The sequence below is a fragment of the Capsicum annuum genome, chromosome 10 (genome assembly GCF_002878395.1).
Source record: "Capsicum annuum cultivar UCD-10X-F1 chromosome 10, UCD10Xv1.1, whole genome shotgun sequence".
Lineage (NCBI taxonomy): Eukaryota > Viridiplantae > Streptophyta > Magnoliopsida > Solanales > Solanaceae > Capsicum > Capsicum annuum.
The window spans coordinates 165,649,330-165,672,882 of NC_061120.1; the positions used below are offsets into that span (position 1 = coordinate 165,649,330).

At 36.5% G+C, this 23,553-nt stretch overlaps 1 protein-coding gene across 2 annotated transcripts; it reads right to left on the minus strand.

Annotated features, from left to right (window-relative positions):
* Positions 1-2,090: 2,090 nt before the first annotated feature.
* Positions 2,091-23,288, minus strand: LOC107845974 ((DL)-glycerol-3-phosphatase 2). 2 transcript variants are annotated; one of them, XM_016690494.2, is made up of 6 exons: positions 22,941-23,288; positions 20,668-20,892; positions 19,587-19,647; positions 19,288-19,435; positions 5,538-5,617; positions 2,091-2,463 (listed from the first exon to the last, which is right to left on the minus strand). In XM_016690494.2, the coding sequence occupies exons 1-6, from the start codon at positions 23,026-23,028 to the stop codon at positions 2,322-2,324; spliced, it is 744 nt and encodes a 247-aa protein (XP_016545980.2). In that variant the 5' UTR covers positions 23,029-23,288; the 3' UTR covers positions 2,091-2,321. The 2 variants fall into 2 exon arrangements, with proteins under 2 accessions (XP_016545980.2, XP_047254208.1); XM_047398252.1 differs by lacking the exon at positions 2,091-2,463 and adding an exon at positions 3,046-3,365 and having other exon boundaries at positions 22,941-23,181.
* Positions 23,289-23,553: the final 265 nt, after the last annotated feature.

Below are 23,553 nucleotides of genomic sequence, written 5' to 3' on the forward strand. Positions count from 1 at the left end.
TATTGACTTTCAACATATAAACCACACTACGTTCTAAAAGGTACAGAACTGTATTTTTAAAATAGGTACAATTATATTCGAGAGTTTTGTTAAAATTCATATAGAAATTGAACGATTAAGATTACCATTGGAGAAGTTGGTTGACCTAAGAAGGAAGAAGAAGAAGAAACAAATATTATTTCATCAAAAACAGTTCATCCCAAAATACACTGGAACAGTGCTTATATAGAGCACTGTTTTTTTCTAACTAAATCTTAACAAATCTGCTCTACCTAATCTGACTTATGTTAATTACATATTTGCCCTTATACATCAAGTTATCCCTATCTCATTACTCCCCCCTCAAGCTAGAAGGTGCAAAAACATTCAGCACTCCTAGTTTGCCAACCAAACTTCCGCGTTGTGATCTGGACGATCCCTTAGGCAATATATTTGTCAATTGATCCTTAGAGCTTACATGTTCAGTCCTTATCATCCCATTTTGTATCTTTTGTCTGAAGAAATGAAAGTCAAATCTCTATAGGTTTTGTTCTTTCATGAAACACTATAGGTTACTCTGTTATCACTTAATACTACTACTGGTTCTGCCGTCTCACTCCCCAGTTCCTTTAATAAAGTTTTGATCCATATTACTTCTGAAATTGCACAAGCCATGCTCCTATACTCAAATTCTGCTGAACTCCTGGATACTAAACTTCGCTTCTTGGACTTCCATGATAATAAAGTATTACCATGTTTGATTAAGAATCCTAAAATTGACCTTTTAGTGTTTGGACATGATTCTCAATCTGCATCACAGAACACACACAATTGATTTGATATTTCTTCTAGTGATAAGTATTCCAAGCCCTGGTGCCCTTTTTAGATATCTCATCACTCTAATTGTTGTTTCCCAGTGTGATCTTTTAGGTTGCTGCAAGAATTAACTTAGGTTGCTGCAAGAATTAACTTAGTGTTTGGACCGAGTATGAAATGTCTGATCTGGTTTATGTCAATACAGCATCCTTCCTATCAGTCTTTGATATTGTTCTTTGTTCGCAGGAGCTTCATCATCAGTCTAATTTGTCAAGTTGTCTAATTCTTGTGTTGTAAGTTTGAGATTTATTTCAAGTGGAGTCCATACTGGTTTAGCATTTCCAAGTCCAAGTCTGACAAGATCTCTAATGCATATTTTTTTTTATTGACTAAAATTCCCCTTGCTGATCTAATGAACTCCATTTCAAGGAAACGTTTTAGTTCACCGATATCCTTGGTTTTGAGAACTGTTGCAATGACGACTCAGTATCTTTTATAAGAGTCAAATTGCTACCGGCCATCAACATGTCATCAACATACACAAGTATAACCACTATATTTTACCCTTCTATTTTGATAAACAAGGAGTGATCTAGAGTGCTTTGAGTAAAACCAGATTTAAGCCATGCTTCACAATTTGAGATTTCATTGTCTTCTTGCTTTCTTAAGCCCATAACGATTTCACAAGTATACATATTAAACCAGACTCTCCCAGACTAGGAAATCCCTCAGGCAATTGCATATAAACCTCATGTAAATCCTCCTTGTAAGAAAACATTATAAATATCTAATTGCATCAGGATCAGCGGAGCTCCAACGGTATCGAAGGGATGTAAGAATAGAGCATGATTATGGTTGAATTTCACTGCTGCCATTGTTGAAGCGCGGAATATCAAGGTCGGAAATCGAACAATTCTAGAAAAAAAAAAAAACTCACTATATGTGGTTGTAAAGCTCTGATTCCTTGTTAAAATTCATATAAAAATTGAACGATTAAGCTCACCATTGGAGCAGTTGGTTGAGCTAAGAAGGGAGAAGAAGACAGATATTATTTCATCAAAAACAATTCATCCCAAAATACAATGAAACAGTGCTTATATAGATCATTGTTTTATTCTGACTCACTCTTAACAAATCTGCTCTACCTAATCTAACCGACTTATAATAATTACATATTTCCCCTTATACATCTAGTTATCCTCATCTCATTACTTTTGACATACAATTCCATATGACAAGGGAGATAACCTACTACGTAAAAGGGTCAGTTGGCTGCTGGGGGTAGGGGTGGAGGATTGGGAGAATGTAGTTTTACCATATCAGAAGAAATATCATGCGGGCATACATGAGTTGCAATACAATAAATCCTCAGATTCTTCATTTCAACATAAAGTGAACCTTCAGTATCTAAAATAATAAGTAGAGCTGAATATTCTATGAATAACAACTGAGGCGAAACCCAAAAGTCCGAATTTTGAACTCATAAAAGGCGCTATTGGGAACTTAAGGATCATGATCAAACTAAACTAATATAGTTTGGTTGATGCATTTTCAAATCGAGGCAATCCCCAATCGGCTGGGCTGAACTCAAATAAAGAACTCAAAACCTGATCAGCGACTTGATGATACGAGCTATCCAGCCTTGCATCTGGAACCATAACCACTGACCTGTATGCATGCAGTAACATAAAACCCAAGTCAGTAAGTAGATGATACCGCAATCAGAGTTTTTATGCATTCCTATGTCAACTGTATATCTGTACCTTCACTTTTCTCATAAGAACATTAATGCAACGAATGGGGATAAAAGATACCAAAATGCAACCAAGTGATCTTTATATCAATAGAAATCATAATGCAATTTCAGGACACACTTGGCATATGTTGTTACATCTTACCAGAAGAAGTCCTCATCTACGAACAGAACTTTGGGGATTTTAGTAGCTGAAGCATGTTCTTGGCACTTAATCATGCCTCATAGGACCCAAACCACGTAGCAATAATAGCAAACAAAAATGAGGAAGTTCAAAACTCATGAAAACAGCTAACATTCCAGACTGAACACACCTGAAGAAAGTAAATTAAGGAAAAAACATAGCCTCATAATGGAAAAAGAAGGAAAACTATTCGGAAAAACAACAAGAGAAACACCAACGGAACCACGTTACAAGGACTCTGATGATCACTACTAGCAAGAGATTCAGGTCTGCATATGAAAGGACCCAAACAAGGACTATCGGCTTTCCATCAAAGGCAAAACAATAGTGTTTACATGGGTGTCATAAAGTAGCAAACTGAGGCTGTTGAGGACCGAATAATAATATGCATCTTTTGGATTATTGGATGATAATGAAGGGACCGAAGAAGAATATAAATCAGATAGAAAATTGGAACACCAGGAACACCAGGGAGTACCTGCAATGTTTATAGGTTGAGAGATTCTTGAAAGTCAAGACAAAACCCCAAATATAGTTAGGAGGAAGAAAAACAAGATCCTGAAGGAGTGCTGTGAGACTGAGCAAATTGACTTGTCAGACATCGAAAATGAGGAAATGGACATGTACTAGCAGCTGCACAAAACGAGTGCCATCAGTGCAACAGAAAGAAAACCTTGCCAGATGAGATCAGGATCATATTGGTAAACAATGTTCACAAACATATTTTAGAGAACATTAACTGACATACAAAGGGTTCTAAGTGTCCTTTAAAATGAAGGTAACCTTGTTTGCCATAGTGAGCACGTAGTTCGGTCAGACATGGAGGACCAGACCAAAATCATATTGTTTCCTCAATTACTAAATGCTATCTTCAAGAGATGTACAACACCTATGAGTTAACCAACTAAACGTAGTCTTAAGCCTCATTTGTTTGGACTTAATGGAGATCTGAATCTGAATGGTTCAGACCTTAGGCCATTAAGTGCATTTGGTTTCATTAAGATTTAAGTACTTCATTGGTCTGAATGGTTCTTAACAATCAAGATCTAGAATAATGTATTAATACCATTAAGAGGTATTCTTGTATGGATGATATTCACCACAACTCTATTCACAATCACCAGTCACCACCACTTGCCACTTTTGCCATCACAACCAACACCACCATTATCAACCACCACTACTTTCGTCAACCACATCAACCACCACCAACTACCGTCACCGCCAGCCACAACTATCACCGCAACCATTTACATGTTCATCATACCAAGAAGTGTAACCTTTTGCACAGGATGTCAAGTACATAAGACTGCTGTCGGAGACAAAATTTCATAGTAATCACTAAGACAAAGATCATGCAATGAAAAGATATGCAGTTAAGCAAGCATTTACTGGAAGTGCAAGGAGAGTTGGGAAGTGGAAAAAGAGACTTTTAAGAGTGAAAATAAAGAATATAGGACACAAGTTTTAAGAAGGTAGTAAAAGAGACACTTTTCATTTAGTGATAACGACACATATCTTAAAAGTCCACAAGTTCTTTTATTTACACAAACATCCCACTTCTATTCCCCTTCCCCCTCCCCTCCACCTCATCACCACCTCCAAACAACTAAGCAGATGTTTAAACGTCTTTCTAAACAACTCCTGATTGTTTAAACAAAATTCTTGATTGCTTAAACATCTTTCAATTGCTTAAACGACTCTTGATTGTTTGAACATCTTTCAGTTCCTTAAACAATTCTCAGTTGTTTTTCGACGAGCAGCAAAGTTCCTCCACTATTTTGAACATTTACCAACAAATACTCTCCAGATATAAAGGAAGAAAGAATTAAAAGAAAACGAAAACACACACAAAAAAAAAAAAAGAAAAATGAAAAATTCTAGATGAAGAGAAGGAGACAAAAAAAAAAGGGGGGGGGGGGGGGGCAGCCCGGTTCACTAAAGCTCCCGCTATACACAAGGTCCGGGGAAGGGCCCCACCACAAGGGTGTATTGTACGCAGCCTTATCTTGCATTTTTGCCAGAGGCTGTTTCCAAGGTTTGAACCCATGACCTCCTGGTCACATGGCAGCAACTTTACCAGTTACTCCAAGGCTCCCCTTCACAAGGAAAAAAAAATGGTAAGAGGATAAGGTAAAGCTCCCGCTATGCACAAGGTCCGGGGAAGGGCCCCACCACAAGGGTGTATTGTACGCAGCCTTACCTTGCATTTCTGCCAGAGGCTGTTTCCAAGGCTTGAACCTGTGACCTCCTGGTCACATGGCAGCAACTTTACCAGTTACTCTAAGGCTCCCCTTCTGAAGGAAAAAAAAAAATGGTAAGAGGATAAGGTAAAGGATAAGAACACAGAAGAAAAAGAAGAAAAATGGCAAAGAAGATAAGGAAGAAGAAGATGAAGAAAGGGAGAAGGAAAAAAGAAGGGAAGGAATAGAAAGTTTGAAATTTGAACTATGAAAGAGAGGATATTTTTTTTAATATACTTGTTCTCAATGTTTTACAAATTATAATTACGTCCCAAATTCACTTAATTAACTTTGACTAGATTATGTGTCCCTTTTAATTCATTCAATCCTCATGTGTCCCTTTAACTCATTTTCCCAAGAGAGTTAATACCACTTTAACTCATTTTCCGAGGAGAGTTAATACGAATAAACTACTTAAAACGATGGACATATGAAGTGCATGAAGTGAAATTTCACTCAACCGAAGAGGCACTTAGTTCAAAAGTATGTAGTTCGCTTAAGCAATTCTAAATGAACAAAATCGAGAAAAAATCAGCAGACATTAAAATTTTGGTGGACTTACATTCCGGCATTCTTGGCCGCAAGGACACCAGAGGGTGCATCTTCAAATACGAGAATCCTCTGCGGGTCTACTGGTCCACCCTGTCCATATTAAACTTAATGAATACAGCTTATAGGCATCCATGATATTTCATACTTGACCGCTTATACTGACCATACTTCTACTTTTCCATTATCTGAAGGACCTCTATTCTAGTTGTACAAATTACATCTAACTGTCTCAGCCTTGAAAATTGTGTTAAATTACATCTTTTGCCCTGAAGACTTGTACATTCAGAAAAAGTAGTCTCTTACTGTACAATTTCGTGAACAGAATTTGACTAGCTGTAGTAAATATTCTAAAACTTTTAGATGTTATATATTCTCCACTTCAAATTGAATTCCCACCTTCCAATTTTAGTTCATCCCAAAATAGCGTCCTTCCTAAAAAGAATTCTTAAATATACTATGCCATATAAAATCACATGGGACCCTCTTTTTCTCTTCTAAATACTCATGTCTATCCCAAAAAAAACTTTCCATGTTGACTTTTCAATAATCAAAATACGTTTTGTTCAAACATAACTTTAGATGAACTTTTATATACAAAAGAGTATCTTAAATCTTCTACAATATGATCCACAGATAGTAGATCATTTTTGCCGTTTCATCATATATTTTTTTCAAAAAAAAATTAGGCCCTAAACTGGCTTTGACATGCCTCACTCAATTCTTGTCGCGGAGCAGCTAGACTTAAAAGAGAGACAGTCCTCCTTTCTAGAGTTCAAAGAGCAATAGTGCAACCATAATTCAGATTCCAAACTATCTAACTGAAGAGTGATTTTGTTTTAGGCTGCATTTGTTTATATTCAGATTCAGACTCTGAATCTGAATGCATATCTGAATGATTAAGATGTTGTCTTCAGATCTGAAAATTGAAAATATCTGAATATGCAAAATTTATTTATTTGCATGTATAATAAAAAAATATAATTCAAATAAAAAACAATTATATATTAGAAAAATATTTAATTGAATATAAAAAAATTATTATTTTATTAAAAAATATTTATTTTTATTAGTGATAATGGAGATGGTTTGTAATGGTGGTGGTGGCGGTAATGATTAAAATTAGTGATTAGTAATGTTCGTGGTGAAGTAAGGAAATTACCACCATCGGACAAGAAATTAGTAGATCATTACCGAAAATACAGAATATTGCAAAAAAGAAGAAAGACCAAACTTAGGTGGTTCTAGTAAGCCCATACATAAATGAGATCAATCATCTCAGACCGATACAACTTGCAATATCGAAACTGGTAACGAAGAAAGCTTGTCTATTAAAAACAATAATCGGGTCATTTCAATGAGCGGGGAGATCAATGATGGAGATGACACGGTATATAGCCAAAATCCAAGGCACGCACTATCTGCTTTGTCCAATAGAGCTCACAGATTTGTTCCTTGGGCTACACCATTATATAAGCCCAAAAGAGCATGTAGAATGAGTATTTGTGTTGTCTTATGCAGCACTGCACAATTCTCTTTCTTTCCAATGTGGAAATTTACTTTCTTAAGGTGTCATATGTACCCCTTCTTCGAATGTCTGTCATCCTAGTTGTTGAAGCATGTAACTATCCCATCTAAAGCTTAAATTGTTAGAGAGAGCATTCTTTTATTTATTTAATTAATTGTCTCTTCATGTGTGTCAAGTGTGGGCAAATTTATTTTTTATGAGTCAAGCACGTGTAAATTATTTTTGATAATGGCAGTGAAACTCAAACCCGTGATCTCTGCCTGCTCGACTAAATGCTTAAGCTGTTTGAGAAAGCACACTTTTATTTATTCAATTGTGTCTTCAACACTTGTCTAGCGGCCCGGCCTTTATGATACGAGTCAAACGGCCATCATAGCTTTTGATGACGCCCTCGGAGGCCAACACAAAAGGACTCTAGCTTTGGTCTCCTCGAGGACGCATTTAGAGACCATTTTGGGCATTTGATGGGGCAATGCCGAGTGTGGAAGGCTGCTTGGGAGCTTGACTTGATGCCCGAGGGCTACAAGTGTTGTTGAAGTATCAACCACCGCCACGGTTTGGAGCATTGAAGAGACGAACATGGACTAGTGTCTTAACACTCCAAGACCACCTTTCAATAAGGGTGTCTTGGTCATTTTAAGTCGCTCCATGACACTCCAAAGGCACCAATTCATTAAGGTTGTGTAGGTCATTTTACCTTCAATTTGTAATAACTATAAGTAGGTAACTTAGGTCATTTCTCTTCTTTAGTTTTTGATTGATGATGAACTATTGAAAGATCTTGAGAGTTTCACCTCTCTGGGCTTGGAAAAGCCAACTTTAGTGTAGGGCTTGGAAATGCCGATATTGTTCATTGTTAAGAAACGATGGTTGTAAGGTGAAGTTGATTCCCTTAGTGGTCACTGTAAGAAGATTGGTATTTGGATTTGCAAGTGTAAGGGTCTTTACGTTTGATACACGATGGGTTCTTACGTCTTTGTAAGTTCTTATGTCATCTTGCCTATCCTTTATTTTTATGCATTTGTGGTGTTTCTTGTCTCGTGTTTGTGTTGCTGCCATTGTTGTTAGTATCTCATTCTCGGTTTCTCTCTTGTTGTTCTTGGTTGTCGTAGCTAGTTGTTGTTGTTGCTCTCGGCTTGCTTGTGTTGGTTGTTTCCGTGTTGTTCTTGGCTGGTTCGTGTGTTTCGTGGTCGTTCCGTTATCATTTGGTATCAGAGCGTGGCTGATTTTGTTCCCACGAGATCAATCTTCGGCATGCTTGCTTGAAAATTCAAAAAAAAAGGTAGTTGTCTTATGTTGTATCTTGGCCGAAGGGTTGTTGCTCTTGTTGTGTGTCTTGGTCGAGATTTGAAGCATAGATCTAGGTGTCCTTTATGTGTTTTGATAGTTTTTTGTGTTAGCTTCTTGTTCACTAGCACTTCTTGAGTCTAGATCCAAGTTCTTGAGCTAACTTTTCAAGTTGTTTAACCTTGTGGACGGCTATTGTTGTTGTTGTTCTTGATATTCTTGTGTTGTGTTGAAGAAGAAACTTCGAAAGAGATTGTTTGATCTTAAGTCAAGAAAAGGAGAGTGTGACTTCTTGTTTGTCTTGGAAACAGTTTCAAGACAACACCAAAGTAGTAAAAGAACAAAAGGCTTCCAAAAAGTCTAGTTACCAAAAAGGAGCAAGGCCACTTTTCAAGATTGACTAAAAAGGGAGCTAACCAACATAACCAACAATTTACATGATCACGTAGCTATGTCAAAATGCTCCCATCCCAGGCACAGTTTTCGATGTCCCTTCTGGGCCTTAGTTTCTCTCTCCGATAATCAGTCCGACTGCTGGAAATTTCTCCCCTCCCTCTTTTCTCTCTTTCTTTCTGCTTTATTATTGGTGGGAGTTGTTTCTTCTTTTCAGTTGATCAAGTCTTTTGAAATTAAGGATATTAGCGAAGGCCAGATTAGGTGGTTCCAATTCAGTAAACGGAGCAGCCGTTTCTCCAGCAAAATAAAAATTGACAAAAGCAACCTGAGATGGGTATGCAATGCACTACAGCAGGCTTCTCGAGGCTTTGGAAACCTCTACAGGAGATGGGGAAGAAAGCAACAGAATGATCTACAAAGAGTTGATCAAAATTACTATGTTTATGGGCGTTTTATACGAATCGAAACTTGGAGGGGAGACAGAAAAAGTGCTATTATTATTCCAGAGGCTTATTCTAATCTTGGCTGGTCTGAAAATGCTTCAAAGATTCTTAGATTCTTGGGTAAGCCCTCGAACCCAGTTCTTTAAAGATTCACTAACCCGGGGAAGACATTTTTGGATGTTGCATGCAAACAGAGTTGGCCGGATCAGACGATCAAGACAAACCTGAATCCACAAATTTGTTTCTTTCCTGTTGTCTTGTGGGCACCTTCAATGACCCTTTCAACTCGAGCCCAAAATCAGACGTTATTAAAAAATGGTTCCTAAGCAGATGGAAGATAACGGCAGGTCTAAGGGTCACTCCCATCTCTCACAACCAATTTCTATTTGAACTTCCATAGAGGCAGGAGGCGGAGAGGGTGAAAATGGGTGAATGGTTTTGGAATGGAAGAAGACTCACTCTTGATTGGTGGTCTCCGGTGGCCGGAACTCAACTTGCAACAGCAAAGTCTGCTTACCGATGGGTTCAAGCTTTCGGAATTCATTTGAATGCTTGGTCGGAGAAAACCATGAAAGTTACTGGTGACTCTTGCGGTGGTTATGTGGACACTGACGAGGACACGAAGAAGCGGAATCACCTTTATTGGGCTCGTATTTGCATCACCGACTCTACCTAGGAGATTCCAAGAAAGATCTGAAAGTGGAGGATTGGATTTTTGAGATCTCCATAGTTGCCGATGTTGTTGAAAAAATTCCACTCTCCACGAAAAAGCCAGACGAGCCTGCCAAGTCAGCATGTCACTCTCCACAAAAAAGACCATTGAGTCAGCGGGTCACATGCCTGCCAAGTCAGGGTTCTAAAATTTTGAATCTCATAGGGTTGGGTCATCCTTTATTTCAGCCCAACAGCAGAAACGCGCCCAAACCCTATTTCAGCCAAGAGTGGAGCAATTATATTATTCCAGAAGAAAGAAAAGGAATAAAACTCCTTTTGTTAAGACAAGGCCACAATTAAATGAGTGGAAATCCAAAGGGCCGGCCCAATCACTCATTCAGGAACCCCCACTTTATCAACAAAAAGGAAAGGCCCAGCTGAAACTTGCTCCACGGATCCAGCAGCGGTGACTAGTCGACCTTCTATCGAAGCAGATCCCAGTGGTTCCATGGCGTATGACAACCATGCAAACGATGAAGCAGAATATATGAAATCCCTCCCACTTATCACTCTTCCTTCTTTATGCCCTGAATCCCACTTGCCCTTTTCCCAGACCTTCATCTGGAAGTGATGCTTTGCGATTAACATGGGATGGCTATAATCACGACAAGCACCAGGTTGCTCAAACTCCAAACGTTATTGAGACACGGTGGACAAAAATTACTATGTCTAAAGCATGTAAGGCTTTTGGGGTGAAATCTTCAGGTTTTGAGCATGAAATTCTTGATATGATTCTGCGTATGGAGAAGAAAAGACAATCTCAACTACAACAGCAAAAGGGAAAAGGTAGCGAGGCTAAGAAACCGAAAAAGAAGGGAGAAATAGAGGAAAAGAAATTAGCTTGCACAATTACTTATGATAGAGGTGAAGGATCCAGCAGGAACAGGCAATTCAAAGCTTTCTCGGAATGAAAGCGAAGATCATCAGCTAGAACGTGAGGGGGCTCAATGATACGAGCAAGAGGACCACCATCAATTCCCTTATCCAGAAGTGGAAGCCTGACATTCTATGCTAACAGGAAACTAAGATTGAAGGATGTTCCGTGGAGATAGCGAGACAGTTATGGGATTCTAGATGGGTTGAATGGGTGGAACTAAAAGCCAGCGGCAATAGAGGGGGCATAATTATATTGTGGGATAAAAGACAATGGAGCTGTATTGATGCACATCAGGGGCAACACACTATGTCGGTTATGATGGAAGGTGTTCAAACTGCTTTCAGATTTTGTTTTAGTGGTGTCTATGGGCCACTATGGGCCACACTCTAACTGTGAAAGAGATGACTTCTAGAATGAGTTAGCCAGCGTAAGGGGTCTTTGGAATGAAAGTTGGGTTAGCGGAGGAGATTTTAATGTCTGTCGATTTGAAAGTGAAAGATTCAATTGTTTGAGAAGATCCATGGCCATGAAATTCTTCTCTGAATTCATTCAAGACATGGGCTTAGTTGATTTACCATTGCAATACCTGGTCCAGGGGGAAAACTCACTTCAAGCCTCTAGAATTAATCGATTGTTGATTTCTTCAGAGTGGAATGATGCTTTTGGCTGTGTGAAACAACTGGCTCTCCCCAAGGTTATTTCAGATCATAAACCCATCTCTTTAGAGAGTGGCGATTGGTCAAACGAACCCTCTTATTTTAAATTTGAGAATATGTGGCTCCAACAGGATGGATTTATTGGCTTGGTAAAACAGTGGTGGCAAAGCGATGCGGTTAATGGTTCTCCAGATTTCATCCTCTCTCAAAAGTTGAAATCTTTGAAGAGGGATTTGGTTACATGGAACAGGGATGTTTTTGCAAAGTTTCTTCTAGAACTAGCAAAGTTTTAGAAGAGATTTTAATTCTTGAACGGACCACTGAAGGGAGGCTTCCGACTCAATCTGAAAAGAACAAATTATTGCAATTAAAAACAAAGATTCAACAGCTAGCTAAGGCTGAAGAAACATCTTGGAGACAGAAATCAAGATGCCTATGGTTGAAAGAAGGGGACAGAAATACGAAATACTTCCAAAGGGCTGCTAACTCTCGTAGGAGATACAATTGTATTGACAAGTTGAAGGTGGGGGAGATCATTATTGATGACAAAGTGCTAATAAAAGAGGTTGTACTTGACTAGTATCAGAAGTTATATACAGAAGATGAAACTTAGAGGCCTACAACCACCTTCGAGAGCTTGGGTCTTCTAAACCAAGATGACAGGGTGGCTCTTGAACAACCTTTTGATGAAAAGAAAGTGTTGAGTGCTCTTAATTCATGTGCCCCTGACAAGAGCCCCGGGCCAGATAGCTTCACAATGGCCTTCTACCAGAAATGTTGGGGACACAATTAAACATGATCTTATGGAGACCTTTCATCATTTTCACAACAATTGCCACATGGTTAAATCTTTCAACGCTTCTTTTATCGCCCTTATCCCAAAAAGAAAGGTGTTATAGAACCACATGGAGACCTCTTATTGGTAGTGTCTACAAGTTGGTGGCAAAGGTGCTAACTAAAAGATTAAAAAACGTGATTGGGAGATTGGTTTCAAGTAATCAGAATGCTTTTATAAGAATGCTTTTATAAGAATGCTTTTATAAGAAGCAGACAGATTACTGATGCAGCCCTTATAGCAAATGAAGTATTGGATTGGAGGCAAAAAAGTGGTGTCCCGGGTCTATTTTTCAAGCTGGATATAGAGAAGGCTTTTGACAAGCTCAACTGGCAATACCTAACTTCTATTCTGAGGCAAATGGGATTTGGAGAAAAGTGGATCAAATGGATCAAGTATAGCTTCTCCACAGTTAAATATTCTGTTCTAGTCAACAGAAGCCCTACGGGATTCTTTTCCCCTTTGAGAGGGATAAGACAAGGCAACCCACTATCTCCATTCCTTTTCATTCTGGCCATGGAGGGTCTTAGTAGGATGCTAGAAAAGGCAAAGCAATTGCAATGGATTAGTGGCTTTGAAGTGGGTAATAACCCTGGTCTTATGGTCCCTGTTTCTCATCTTTTTTTGCTGATGACACCCTTATTTTTTGTGGTGCTGAAGAGTCTCAAGTGAGGTATCTCAACCTCAACCTTATGATTTTTGAAGCTTTATCTGGGCTCCACATTAACATGTCGAAAAGCATCATCTACCCTGTTAATGTGGTTCCAGATCTTGAGATGCTGGCCAACATTATGTACTGTAGCACTGGAACTTTTCCCACTACCCATATAGGACTCCCCCTTGGTGCTAGTCACAGATCAACAGAGATCTGGAATATGGTCATCGAAAAGTTTGAGAAAAGATTGGCCTCCTGGCAACAACAGTACCTTTCTCTTGGTGGTAGAGTAACGCTCATCAATAGTGTTCTTGATAGCATTCCGACTTATTTCATGTCTTTGTTCAGAATACCAACAGAGGTTCAAGAGCAACTCGACAAGTTAAGGTCTTTTTTGTGGGAAGGTAATAGTGAAAGTCACAAGTTTCATCTAGTCAAGTAGGCCAAAGTAACTCTTCCAAAGCATCTAAGTGATCTAGGGTTAAAGGATTTAGCAATACACAACAAATGTATGTTAATGAAATGGCATTGGAGGTTTAACCAAGATAACGCTGACCTTTGGAAGGAGATTATCCTAGCCAAATATGGTAGCAATAGCCATTGGTGCTCCAACCCAATCCTAGCTCCTTATAGGTCTGGATTATGGAAAGGTATTAGGAGATTGTAGGATGAGTTCTTCCTCAACTCCTCTTTCAAAGTGGGAAATGGAGCACATCTCCTATTCTGGAAAGACAAATGGCTCGGTGCTATCATTCTTAAGGATGTGTTCCTTAGGTTGTTTCATATAACTACTAAGCCAGATTCAACCATTGCTCAGAACAGGGAGGATAACACATGGAATTTGCATCTAAGAAGACACCTAAATAACTGGGAAATTGAGGACATGATAGCTTTGATTGGGAGTTTGCAGAGCAGTCCAATTCTCACTCAAAGAACTGACAGACTTAAGTGGGGAAGCAACAAGAATGGTTCTTATTCTGTCAAAGAAAGTTACCTGCTCCTGAGCTCAAACAAGGATCTGATTGACCAATGGCCTTGGAAGCTCATCTGGAAAACTAAATTACTACTAAAAGTTTCTTGTTTCTACTGGATCACCTTACAATGAGCTTGTTTAACTCTAGACAATCTCATGAAAAGGAAATTTCTTTTAGCTAATAAATGTTACTTGTGTAATTGCACCTCTGAGTCCATTAATCACTTGTTCTTACACTGTCCAGTTGTTACAGAAGTGTGGAATATGTTCCTCTCCTTTTTTGGTCAGGCAACTTTTTGTCTGTTGGAGTATTTGGAAAGTTGGCAAGTCTATCAGAAGGATTTGGTCAATGATTCCTGCTTGCATTTTGTGGTGCTTATGGTTGGAAAGAAACCAAAGATGTTTTGATGGTATTGCAACTGCCAGCTCCGACCTCAAGGCCAGATGCCTGACTACTCTTTTTAGTTGGCTTAATCTTACCTCTGCTTACAGCTTAGATTCTTTTTTAGATTTTATTAGCTCTCTAGTCCTTTGATGGACCTTGGATTTATCAGCTCTTTAGACTTATGATAGGTTCTTGTTATCTTTATAATGAGCTGATATCTCTTCTTTTGTAACTATGCATCTCCTAGATGCCTCTGTGATTTATAAAACACTTACTTCATCAAAAAAAAGATTGACTAAAAAGGGAAAGGAGACAAGACTTCTAAAAAGGCTGTCTTACCAAAAGAGTGAAAGTAGGTCAAGACTTTTAAATCTTGAAAAGGAAGCCTAAAGTTTTGTTTATCTACCTACCTTGACCGAAAATTCCTCTCCATCATTTTAAGATTGAACACTCAAGTTTGTAACAAAAAAAAAATTTTCAACTTCAATGACATTCCAACGACCAATAGTTGGCTGCCATATCATCATAGGCTCAAGAATTTTGAAATCCCTAGTTTCTTTTCCTTGATTCAATTAGTTTCAATTTTGTTGATTCCAATACTAAGTGCCTGTTTGGGATTGCTTATTTTCCAAAGAAAAACACTTATTTTGAGAAAAAGCACTTTTTTAAAAGAAGGTGTTTGGTAAATTTGCAAAAGTGCTTTACAAAAAACAGAAGCAGTTTTTCTGCTTCTGGAAAGAAGCAGAAAATTTCTACTTTTCAAAACAAGCAGAAGCAGAAAATTACCTTTTCATGACTAAAATATCCCTATCACTCTCTCTCTCTCTCTCACACACACACACACTATATACATATATATAACATATCTTATAAGTATGATTAAAGTTTGATTTTAATATTTTATACTTCATATTTACATCATAATTCTTTATTTTATGATTTATATATTATTATTTTATTTTTACTCATTTTTTAAAAATAAATTTAAAATGATCATTGATGATGATCCGAAGAATATATAACTTTAAATTTTTATTATTAATGATAACAAATGAAAGATGAATCATGTTATAAGAATAAATGATATTATGACAATACTTGTAAAATTTTTCTCGAATATTTAATTTTAAATAAATAATTCATGAAAAGTGACATATTTGTTACCATATAGTTTACATATATGAAGAAAGAAGATGAGCCTTTTGGAATATCTTCAGAAATACAAGACAAATCTTCTACTAGTATGGAGATATTGCATAGTAAAATTAGGGATGAAACCATTGAGAATTTTGTGATGTATGAAGACTAATTATTTTTGTCGTTAATTTTTTCATAAATAATGATTTAATTAATGAAATAATTTTTATATTTATTTTTGTTTGATATTTTAAAGTGATATTTAAATTATTTAAGTAATATATCATTATTAATATTTTTAATGTTTTTATGTATATAAATATTTATTGAAAATTTTAGAGTACATATTTTTTAATTAAATAAAAATAAAATTTTAATTAAAAATATTATAATAGATATTTAAAATAAATTTTCTATAAATTGATTTTAGTAGTAAAAGTCAATTGATACAAGTCCTTTTTGGTCATTTGTCTCAAAAAAGCACTTAATGAAAAAGATTATCCAAACTCAATTTGTTTATTAAAAATACTTTTCAAATGGATTTACCAAACACAATTTTTTTTCAAAAGCACTTTTTTGAAAAGCTATTTTATAAAAGTGTTTCTGAAATAAGCAGTTTTGTAGCAGTAATCCCAAACGGGCTCTAATTGGCAAGCTAGTACTCATCTACTAGATTGTAAGTTAGTTTTTGTGTTCGTTCATTAGTGTTTAGCGTTTGTTGTTTGCGTTTTTTCTTTTGAAATCGTTGTTAGTTCTTGGCTCTAGTCATCTTGTCTATCCTTTATTTTTATGCATTTGTTGTGTTTCTTGTCTCGTGTTTGCGTTGCTGCCATTATTGTTAGTATCTCATTCTCGGTTTCTCTCTTGTTGTTCTTGGCTGCCGTAGCTAGTTGTTGTTGTTGCTCTCGGCTTGCTTGTTTTGTTGGTTGTTTCCGAGTTGTTCTTGGATGGTTCATGTGTTTCGTGGTCGTTCCGTTATCACCTTATCATCCCGCCCTCCATCATGAGTGTACCCCCCTTAGAAAGCGTCCTCGTTGAGATTTGCCCCAATATCATACTATGGGAGTCCAGCTCCGCTACAACATTTATCATAACCTAAATAACTTTCATGATATGATACTTTTAAAAGAGCTTCAATTCATTTACATAATTTTGATTTGCAGAAAGAAGGTACTATGGACATCAGTGATTTTAGGCTTATCAGCTTAATAAGCATTGTGCATAAGATTTTTGTTGAATTGTCACCAACACATTTGATAACTATGTGCATAAGCTGATACCACCTTTACAAATGTGCTTTTATAGAACGAAATAAAATTTTGGATACAAACCTTGTAGCAAATGAAGATAAAGATTCCAGGTTGGGATCTCTTCAGGTTTAAAGATGAGGTTGAATGGGTCATTGAAATAGCCAGTCAGCCATTTGGAAAAGAAGCTTTCATCGATCCCTCCTTGGCTAGGGGCCTCAACCTGATGTCAAGGCTATTGACATAGTACAAGTCATTTGACGTAGTAAAAAATACACTGGCGAACTGGTTCAGATTGATGGAAAAGAAAGGCGTTTCCTGACCAGTATACATATCAAATGACACATTCTTCTATAGATCTTCCATGTGATAACGATGGCCTCACAAGGAACTGGTGAGAATTGTGAAAATGGAGGAACCAGCACCAGACTTACGAGTACTCCATTTATGAGAACTTCAACAACCAGGATAGATACATAAAGATAGTGAAAGTTCAAGTGATAGCATCCATGGTAGCATACCTCCATTAAAGGACTTGTATGATGCTTTGGAAATTAAGGAGATGCAAGACAAGGGTGACAAGCTTCAATGGGAGATCAAGAAGATACTTATCATGGAAGACAAGTCCAAAAATGAGCCCACGAATTATAATGAGTGGGCTAAAAACTACACGTATTTCCTGATCCAAGTTCAAGTCCAAGAGAAGAAATATTGAGACTACATCGAGCAAGGAAGAAGCCCCAAAGGAACCTAAAAATGCCAAGGAGATGAAAATTCAGCCCCAAAAGAAGATGATTCTTACGTACACAACTGGGTGTAATTCATGCCCAAAGTTGGAGTAAAACAGGCATGAGTTTTGGGTGCCAATTTGCTATTTCTTTCCTTTTAGTTAGCTAATTTTAGGAAGAAGTTTGGCATTATTTTTATATGATTTCCTAGTTTATAGTTTTCTAGGTTTTACTATTTATTATTTCAATAAAGTAGGATGCAAATCTCGTTCTATTTGGGATGGGTTTCCCCACATATAAGGGTGAATTTTGTTATTTTTCAGGACAGGATATTATGAATACTGTTTGAGAAGTTTCTCTGCTTTAAACCTTTGTGTGTGGCGACTATGGAATTATCTTACAACCTTACAAGAAACATTATTTAGGAGGTAACATTAATTCTTAGCCTGGTATGTTTGGTTTCTATTGAAGTAAATTAAAGAAGGTAATTAGTCATATACTAATTATTGTGCCTAATTTCTTCAAAATAGGGGTCCGGATCACTTTTGATCTAAGTTCTTGAATTGACTTTATTAGTATCATAATTTCAACCCGCTAATTTTTGAACACGAAGATCAATTGGGGTTCTTAGCACTTATTTTGAAATTGAGAATTTTATTCTCGAATTTGACATATCTTTCAATTCCTGTCTTTAGTCTTTATATTTTCCCTTCTGCATTATTTTCTTGTTTTTATTCAAGTAACTTGATTCTTATCACCAAGGAAAGTGGAAAAGATAGAAGTCTCCGAGTTCAAGGATAAATACAAATGGGTTGACTTAGCTGGAAAGATACAGAGGTTTGATGGAAAAGAGAGTAAACAGACTCATAAAGTAGTTCTTGTAACCTAGTGATCACATGTGGAGGCTATAAGACTCATAAATGGTCTGATACAGAGATCTTATTCAAGGCTGATAATGAAGATATGGTAATGAAGGTAGATGGGGAGTCTTTAGTGCAATGGAAGAAGTACATGTTCACATGCTTAATGAAGAAGTACATGTTCACCTGCTTAATAACAAATGTAGAATGGAAATCAGAGATGAAGTTGAACCCAAGTGACTATATCTTGGGCCAGAAGATGCCGGGGGCTAGCATCAAAGCTTGGGGTTGTTAAGATGGTCAATGGAAGATTTCTTTTGGAATTTCCATCGGATATAGAAGTTGCCAGGGTTAAGATTGGTGAATGGAGATGGAAGGGACAGATAATTAATCTTGTGAATTGGATTTCGCCAACATCAATGTCTGGAAAATACGAGTTCCGGCGACTCAAGATGGGTTGGGCTTAACAATTTTCTGACGCAACTCTGCATGCCTTGATGCTAACACTCAGTTAGGTTATAATGGGGAATAGAGCAAGGAAGGTGTATCACATATGTAAAAGTACATTTGTATATAGAACTATTTTATACTTCTTTTGCTGATGCATTACAGTATTGTGCAGCACCTTGATTAATTGAAGTTGAAGATGGAAAGACAACTGTAGAACATTCATCAGAGAGGATTGGACTGATATGAGCAAGTCAGATTCATAGATTAACTTATGAGATGGTAAAACAATGCAACATCCAAACAAAAGTTATGTATCTTGTTTATTTGGCAGCTAACAATTAAAGATGACTAATGTGTTTGATCATTGCATCACCATAAATAGCTCATAGAGAAAAATTTATATTTCTAAAGGATAAGATTATTTGAAGTTTGAAATAAGAACTAAGCCAACAGAAAAAGTCAAGTACGTAAATTATCAGTCAGACCATCCTAAGGGAGGTTTATGTAATGGAAGATTACGAGAAGGATTAGCATCATAGCTACGAGATCTCTCAGGATACACCAATCTAGAGAGAGAAAATCAGAAAATTACCTCAAATCTGTTTGCAGCTGCAAGGAATATATCAGGTGATGGCTTCCCTTGTTTAACTTCTGGATCATCACCACGAACAATATGATGCATCAGCGAAAAAAGTTTACTGTGTCTTTGAGTTTTCAAATCAAAATGCCGCTTGTGAGTACTGAAAATGCATTTATATTAGTTCACATGTTGCATCTTACTTCACAAACGTTATTTAAGATTATGTTAATTCTTACACTTCTACTTGCTATGCCAATTATGCCAACAATGATAAACTTTCTGGTGACCAAAACTAAAAGAAGATGACATACCCCGTAGCAACACACATTGGTATCCCATTTTCATGAAGGTGATGAATCAGGCGGCTGCCCCCTATAACAGGACAAAAAGTTAAAACGAGAACACAAATTTGTGTATACAAATCCAATTTTAAGAATGAAATAAACAATATGTAGAATGTATATGCTTAGTCTTCATACTTAATATCCACTCTACTTCAGAAACGACTGTTCTAAACTAACATTACTGAACGCAAAGAACTTGAAAACATAATCATACTTAATATGCAAAGGGACCTCTAAAATAGTGATTTTTTTGCAACGAGCTAAAAGTTGCACAACACACATAATGAAAAGTCAAAGAAATCATTTACAAATGTGATAATAAGAGCAAAAAGAAACCTCTCAAATCATTTCCCTCATGTGCGCAGCAAAAGGTGTTCTAACTCTGAAGAATATATCACAAGATGGTAATGAAGTTGGTTTCCTTGGTAACTAGGATGCCATATGTTCCAAAGCCACTTGGCAATAGGCTTTTCTTTTCTCAAGTTTCATGGTATAAGCTTTATTAAATAACAACTCTGTCGAGGCTAGCTTGCAATACACCTCAACTAAAATTTACCTCGTACCTAATACCTCTCACTAGCACAGGTGCCGAATAACACTACCCACCAAAATACATTGGAAGTTTCGTCTAGGGTTGCTTCCAGTTAGATTCGAATATTAATTGATCAAGGTTGTTACTCCAGCTCTCAACAGCTAGGTCATCCCCGGGCTGTTGTATAAAAAAGTAAACAATATACATATATATATATATATATATATCCATGTATATAATATGCAAATCAGAACTCAATTTTAAAGAGAAATCAGATATAGTACAATTAAGTCTTCAGTCAAGAAGGTTATATAGAAAGTGAAGAAATTGATTTAAATATTTGATCAAGTTCCGCAAATTTATGCCATTTTAATACAAATAGTAAATTCCAGAAGTTTTACATCATGTGCAAATGTATGCTACTCTTACTACAGAACTGAGGAAGGATGAGAAAGCTGAAACTTGAGAAATGAATAAACAAAAATAATCTGTGTCTTGTGATTATTACAACTGTACCTGGCATGAGGTCACTTGTGGGAAACATTTTCTGCAACATCTCCTCTCTCTCTACAAGAAAATCTTCAGCTGAAAGTGAATCACTTATTCCTGTCTCTTCAACAAAGACCCTGGCAGCCTCTATAGCCTTCTTGCCCATCATCTTTGCCTTGAGTGACCAATCAAAAGACTTATTATACCTAGCAAGTATAATCTCCTGGACCTCTGTATAGAATTTCTCGGTGTCTGATATACAAAAGAAAAGCAACAAAAAAGCTAGTCAACCAAGATTCATCTTCAAGTAGCATCTGTTCGACCACACAAAGATTCACCAGTTCTTTCCAATAGAATCTAACAAACAGGAGGGCATTGTAAATATCAATCTTCCCTTTGATCCCCTATGTTAACAATCTATCCTCACACCTTCTTCCCGTTAATTATTTGTTTCTAATCTCCATCCTTAGAAGCTCTTTTTTTTCCCTAAAACATACTGGAGTGTCTTAATCTATCACATGATGAGATAAATCCATATCAAATAATAAGTTGTGCAATGTATGCTGCGGTCAAACCACATATGTATTCCCAAGGGGCATAACAGATTTGATTGTGTGAATTCGTTTTGGTTATTTAAGTTATGTAACTTAGGTAACAACAACAACATACCCAGTGTAATCCCACAAGTGGATTTTGGGGCGTGGGGGTTTTGGGGGGGATGTTAAACAATGTACGCAGGCCTTACCCCTCCCTTGTGGGAGGTAGCGAGGTTGTTTCTGAAAGACACTTCGCTCGCTCAAATGCAGCAAATCAAAGTAGCTATGAAAAAAGGAAATACGGAAGTGGAGAAAACAAGTTAATTAAAATGGAAAGCAGTACAAGGCATCTTGAAAAAGAACAATAACAACAACGAAATACGAAATAATTTGGTAACTGAAATAACACCGCCATCAACTTCTCCCCTAGAGGCAGGGCCCAGGCAGGGGTCAAGCCACCCCATTTAGGTAACAACAGAAAATCCAAATAACAACACACTTAAGAGTAAAATACTAAAATGACCTCACAAAAAATCCAAGGAATCAATCCATGCATCCTTTTCCTAAACTTTAAGATCCCCTATAATAAATCAACAACAATCTTACTGTTGCTTGGAGAGAACACGGGAACTAGATTATTTTTTGTGGTTGATAAAGTGGGAACTAGATTGCTCTTGAATATTACAAATCTTAAAGGAGCACAACAAGCTGTCTTAGGAATAAGAGTTGATTGTAGTATTGTACATCTTTAAAAAAGAATTTGTAAAAGATAAGACAATGCACGGTGGAAGGAAATTTCTCCCATTGTCCTATTGCTAAGTTTTCCTCTATAGAGAGACACCAGTATAAGGTTTTTACTACATAAAAATCATAACAGCGTACAGGCAGTGAGTAATATATTATTTATAAAAGGAATGCAATTCTCTGATATGGTGGCATGCTTTAGAACCACCAATCCTTTATAATTTATTGACTTTTTCAAAATTACGGGAATACATAATCAAAGAACTCATATCGTTTATAAAAAGAATGCAATTCTCTGCTATGGTTACATGCTTTCAAAACCACCAATCCTCTGTAATTTACTCTTGATTCCTCTTAATAAGGGGAGATATAATTAATGAACTAAGAAACGTCACTGTGGTTTCCCTGATAGGTGAGTAATGTCGTAGTTCTTGGGTAGCTTAAGTGCCAGATATGTAATGTTACATCAGAAATAGACATACAATACGTGTATACTGCTTGAGGAATGTGAAGTGTCTTAGTCTACTGATAGAGAAGTAGTAACAGAATACAGCAAAAGACTCTTCCTCTGCATAAGAGACGGCCTAATGGTCACAGGGACTTAAAGAGACTAGAAACTATGGAGTTACTCACCTATCAATAGTAATTTGACAAGTTACTGTATCACTAACAAAGGAACATCCTCTTTCAATAATGCTATTTCACCCCTGAACAGATTTTATAAATTTTGAAAATGTCTCACATAATTACATCAGTCACCCTCGACTTTTTCAATATATGCGCTTCTCCACCCTATCTTCACAGCTCCTGAATCTGCCAGGTATAACATCAGGAGTCACAGTACTCAACCTTCATTTTCAATCAACACTAAGGGTAGAACACATCACACTCAAATTTTGAATTGCACCCCCCACCCCACCCGACCCCACCCCCACCCCAAAAAATGATCAGAAATCATACAACATCCAAAGAAACAGTATAAGCAAACGATTGCATACCAATATTACATCATATTGATACCTAGAAGAAGACCGTCCATGTCAAAGATAACATGAGTGATTGCGCCTTTTCTTGCAGGTGAAGCATCATTCATGCCTTGATTCGCCATATTTGAATTACTTTCAGATTCGGGAGATCTGAAAGCTTATATGTTTGTAAGCCACTACGCTTAATTTGAAAAAGGTACAATGAATTAAGCCCGTTTTGCCACAAAAATTATAATTTTCTGGAGTTAAAAGTTAAAATTAAAGTTAAATTGTGTTTGACAAATATAAAAAGTGACTTTTAAAAGTTCTTTAAAAATATTTTTGTAAGTATTGAATTTATTTTAAAAATTAATAATTATGTATTTGAATAAAAGTATTGAAACTGAAAAGAAATTGTTCATATATTTGGTAAACAAGTATTCTTAAGTATTTTCTTTGGTTAAAATATCTGAAATATTCTTAAAATTATTAATAATATATAAAGTTAATTATTATTAATTTTATTTTTAAAATAATTCAAATTATTAATATATAAATTTTTAATTCAATTTCAATATATATAATATAATATTTTTATGAATGATTATTAAATTTATGAGCTAAAAAATCTTTTTTTTTAATTAAATGAGTTTAGTTTTTAATGGACG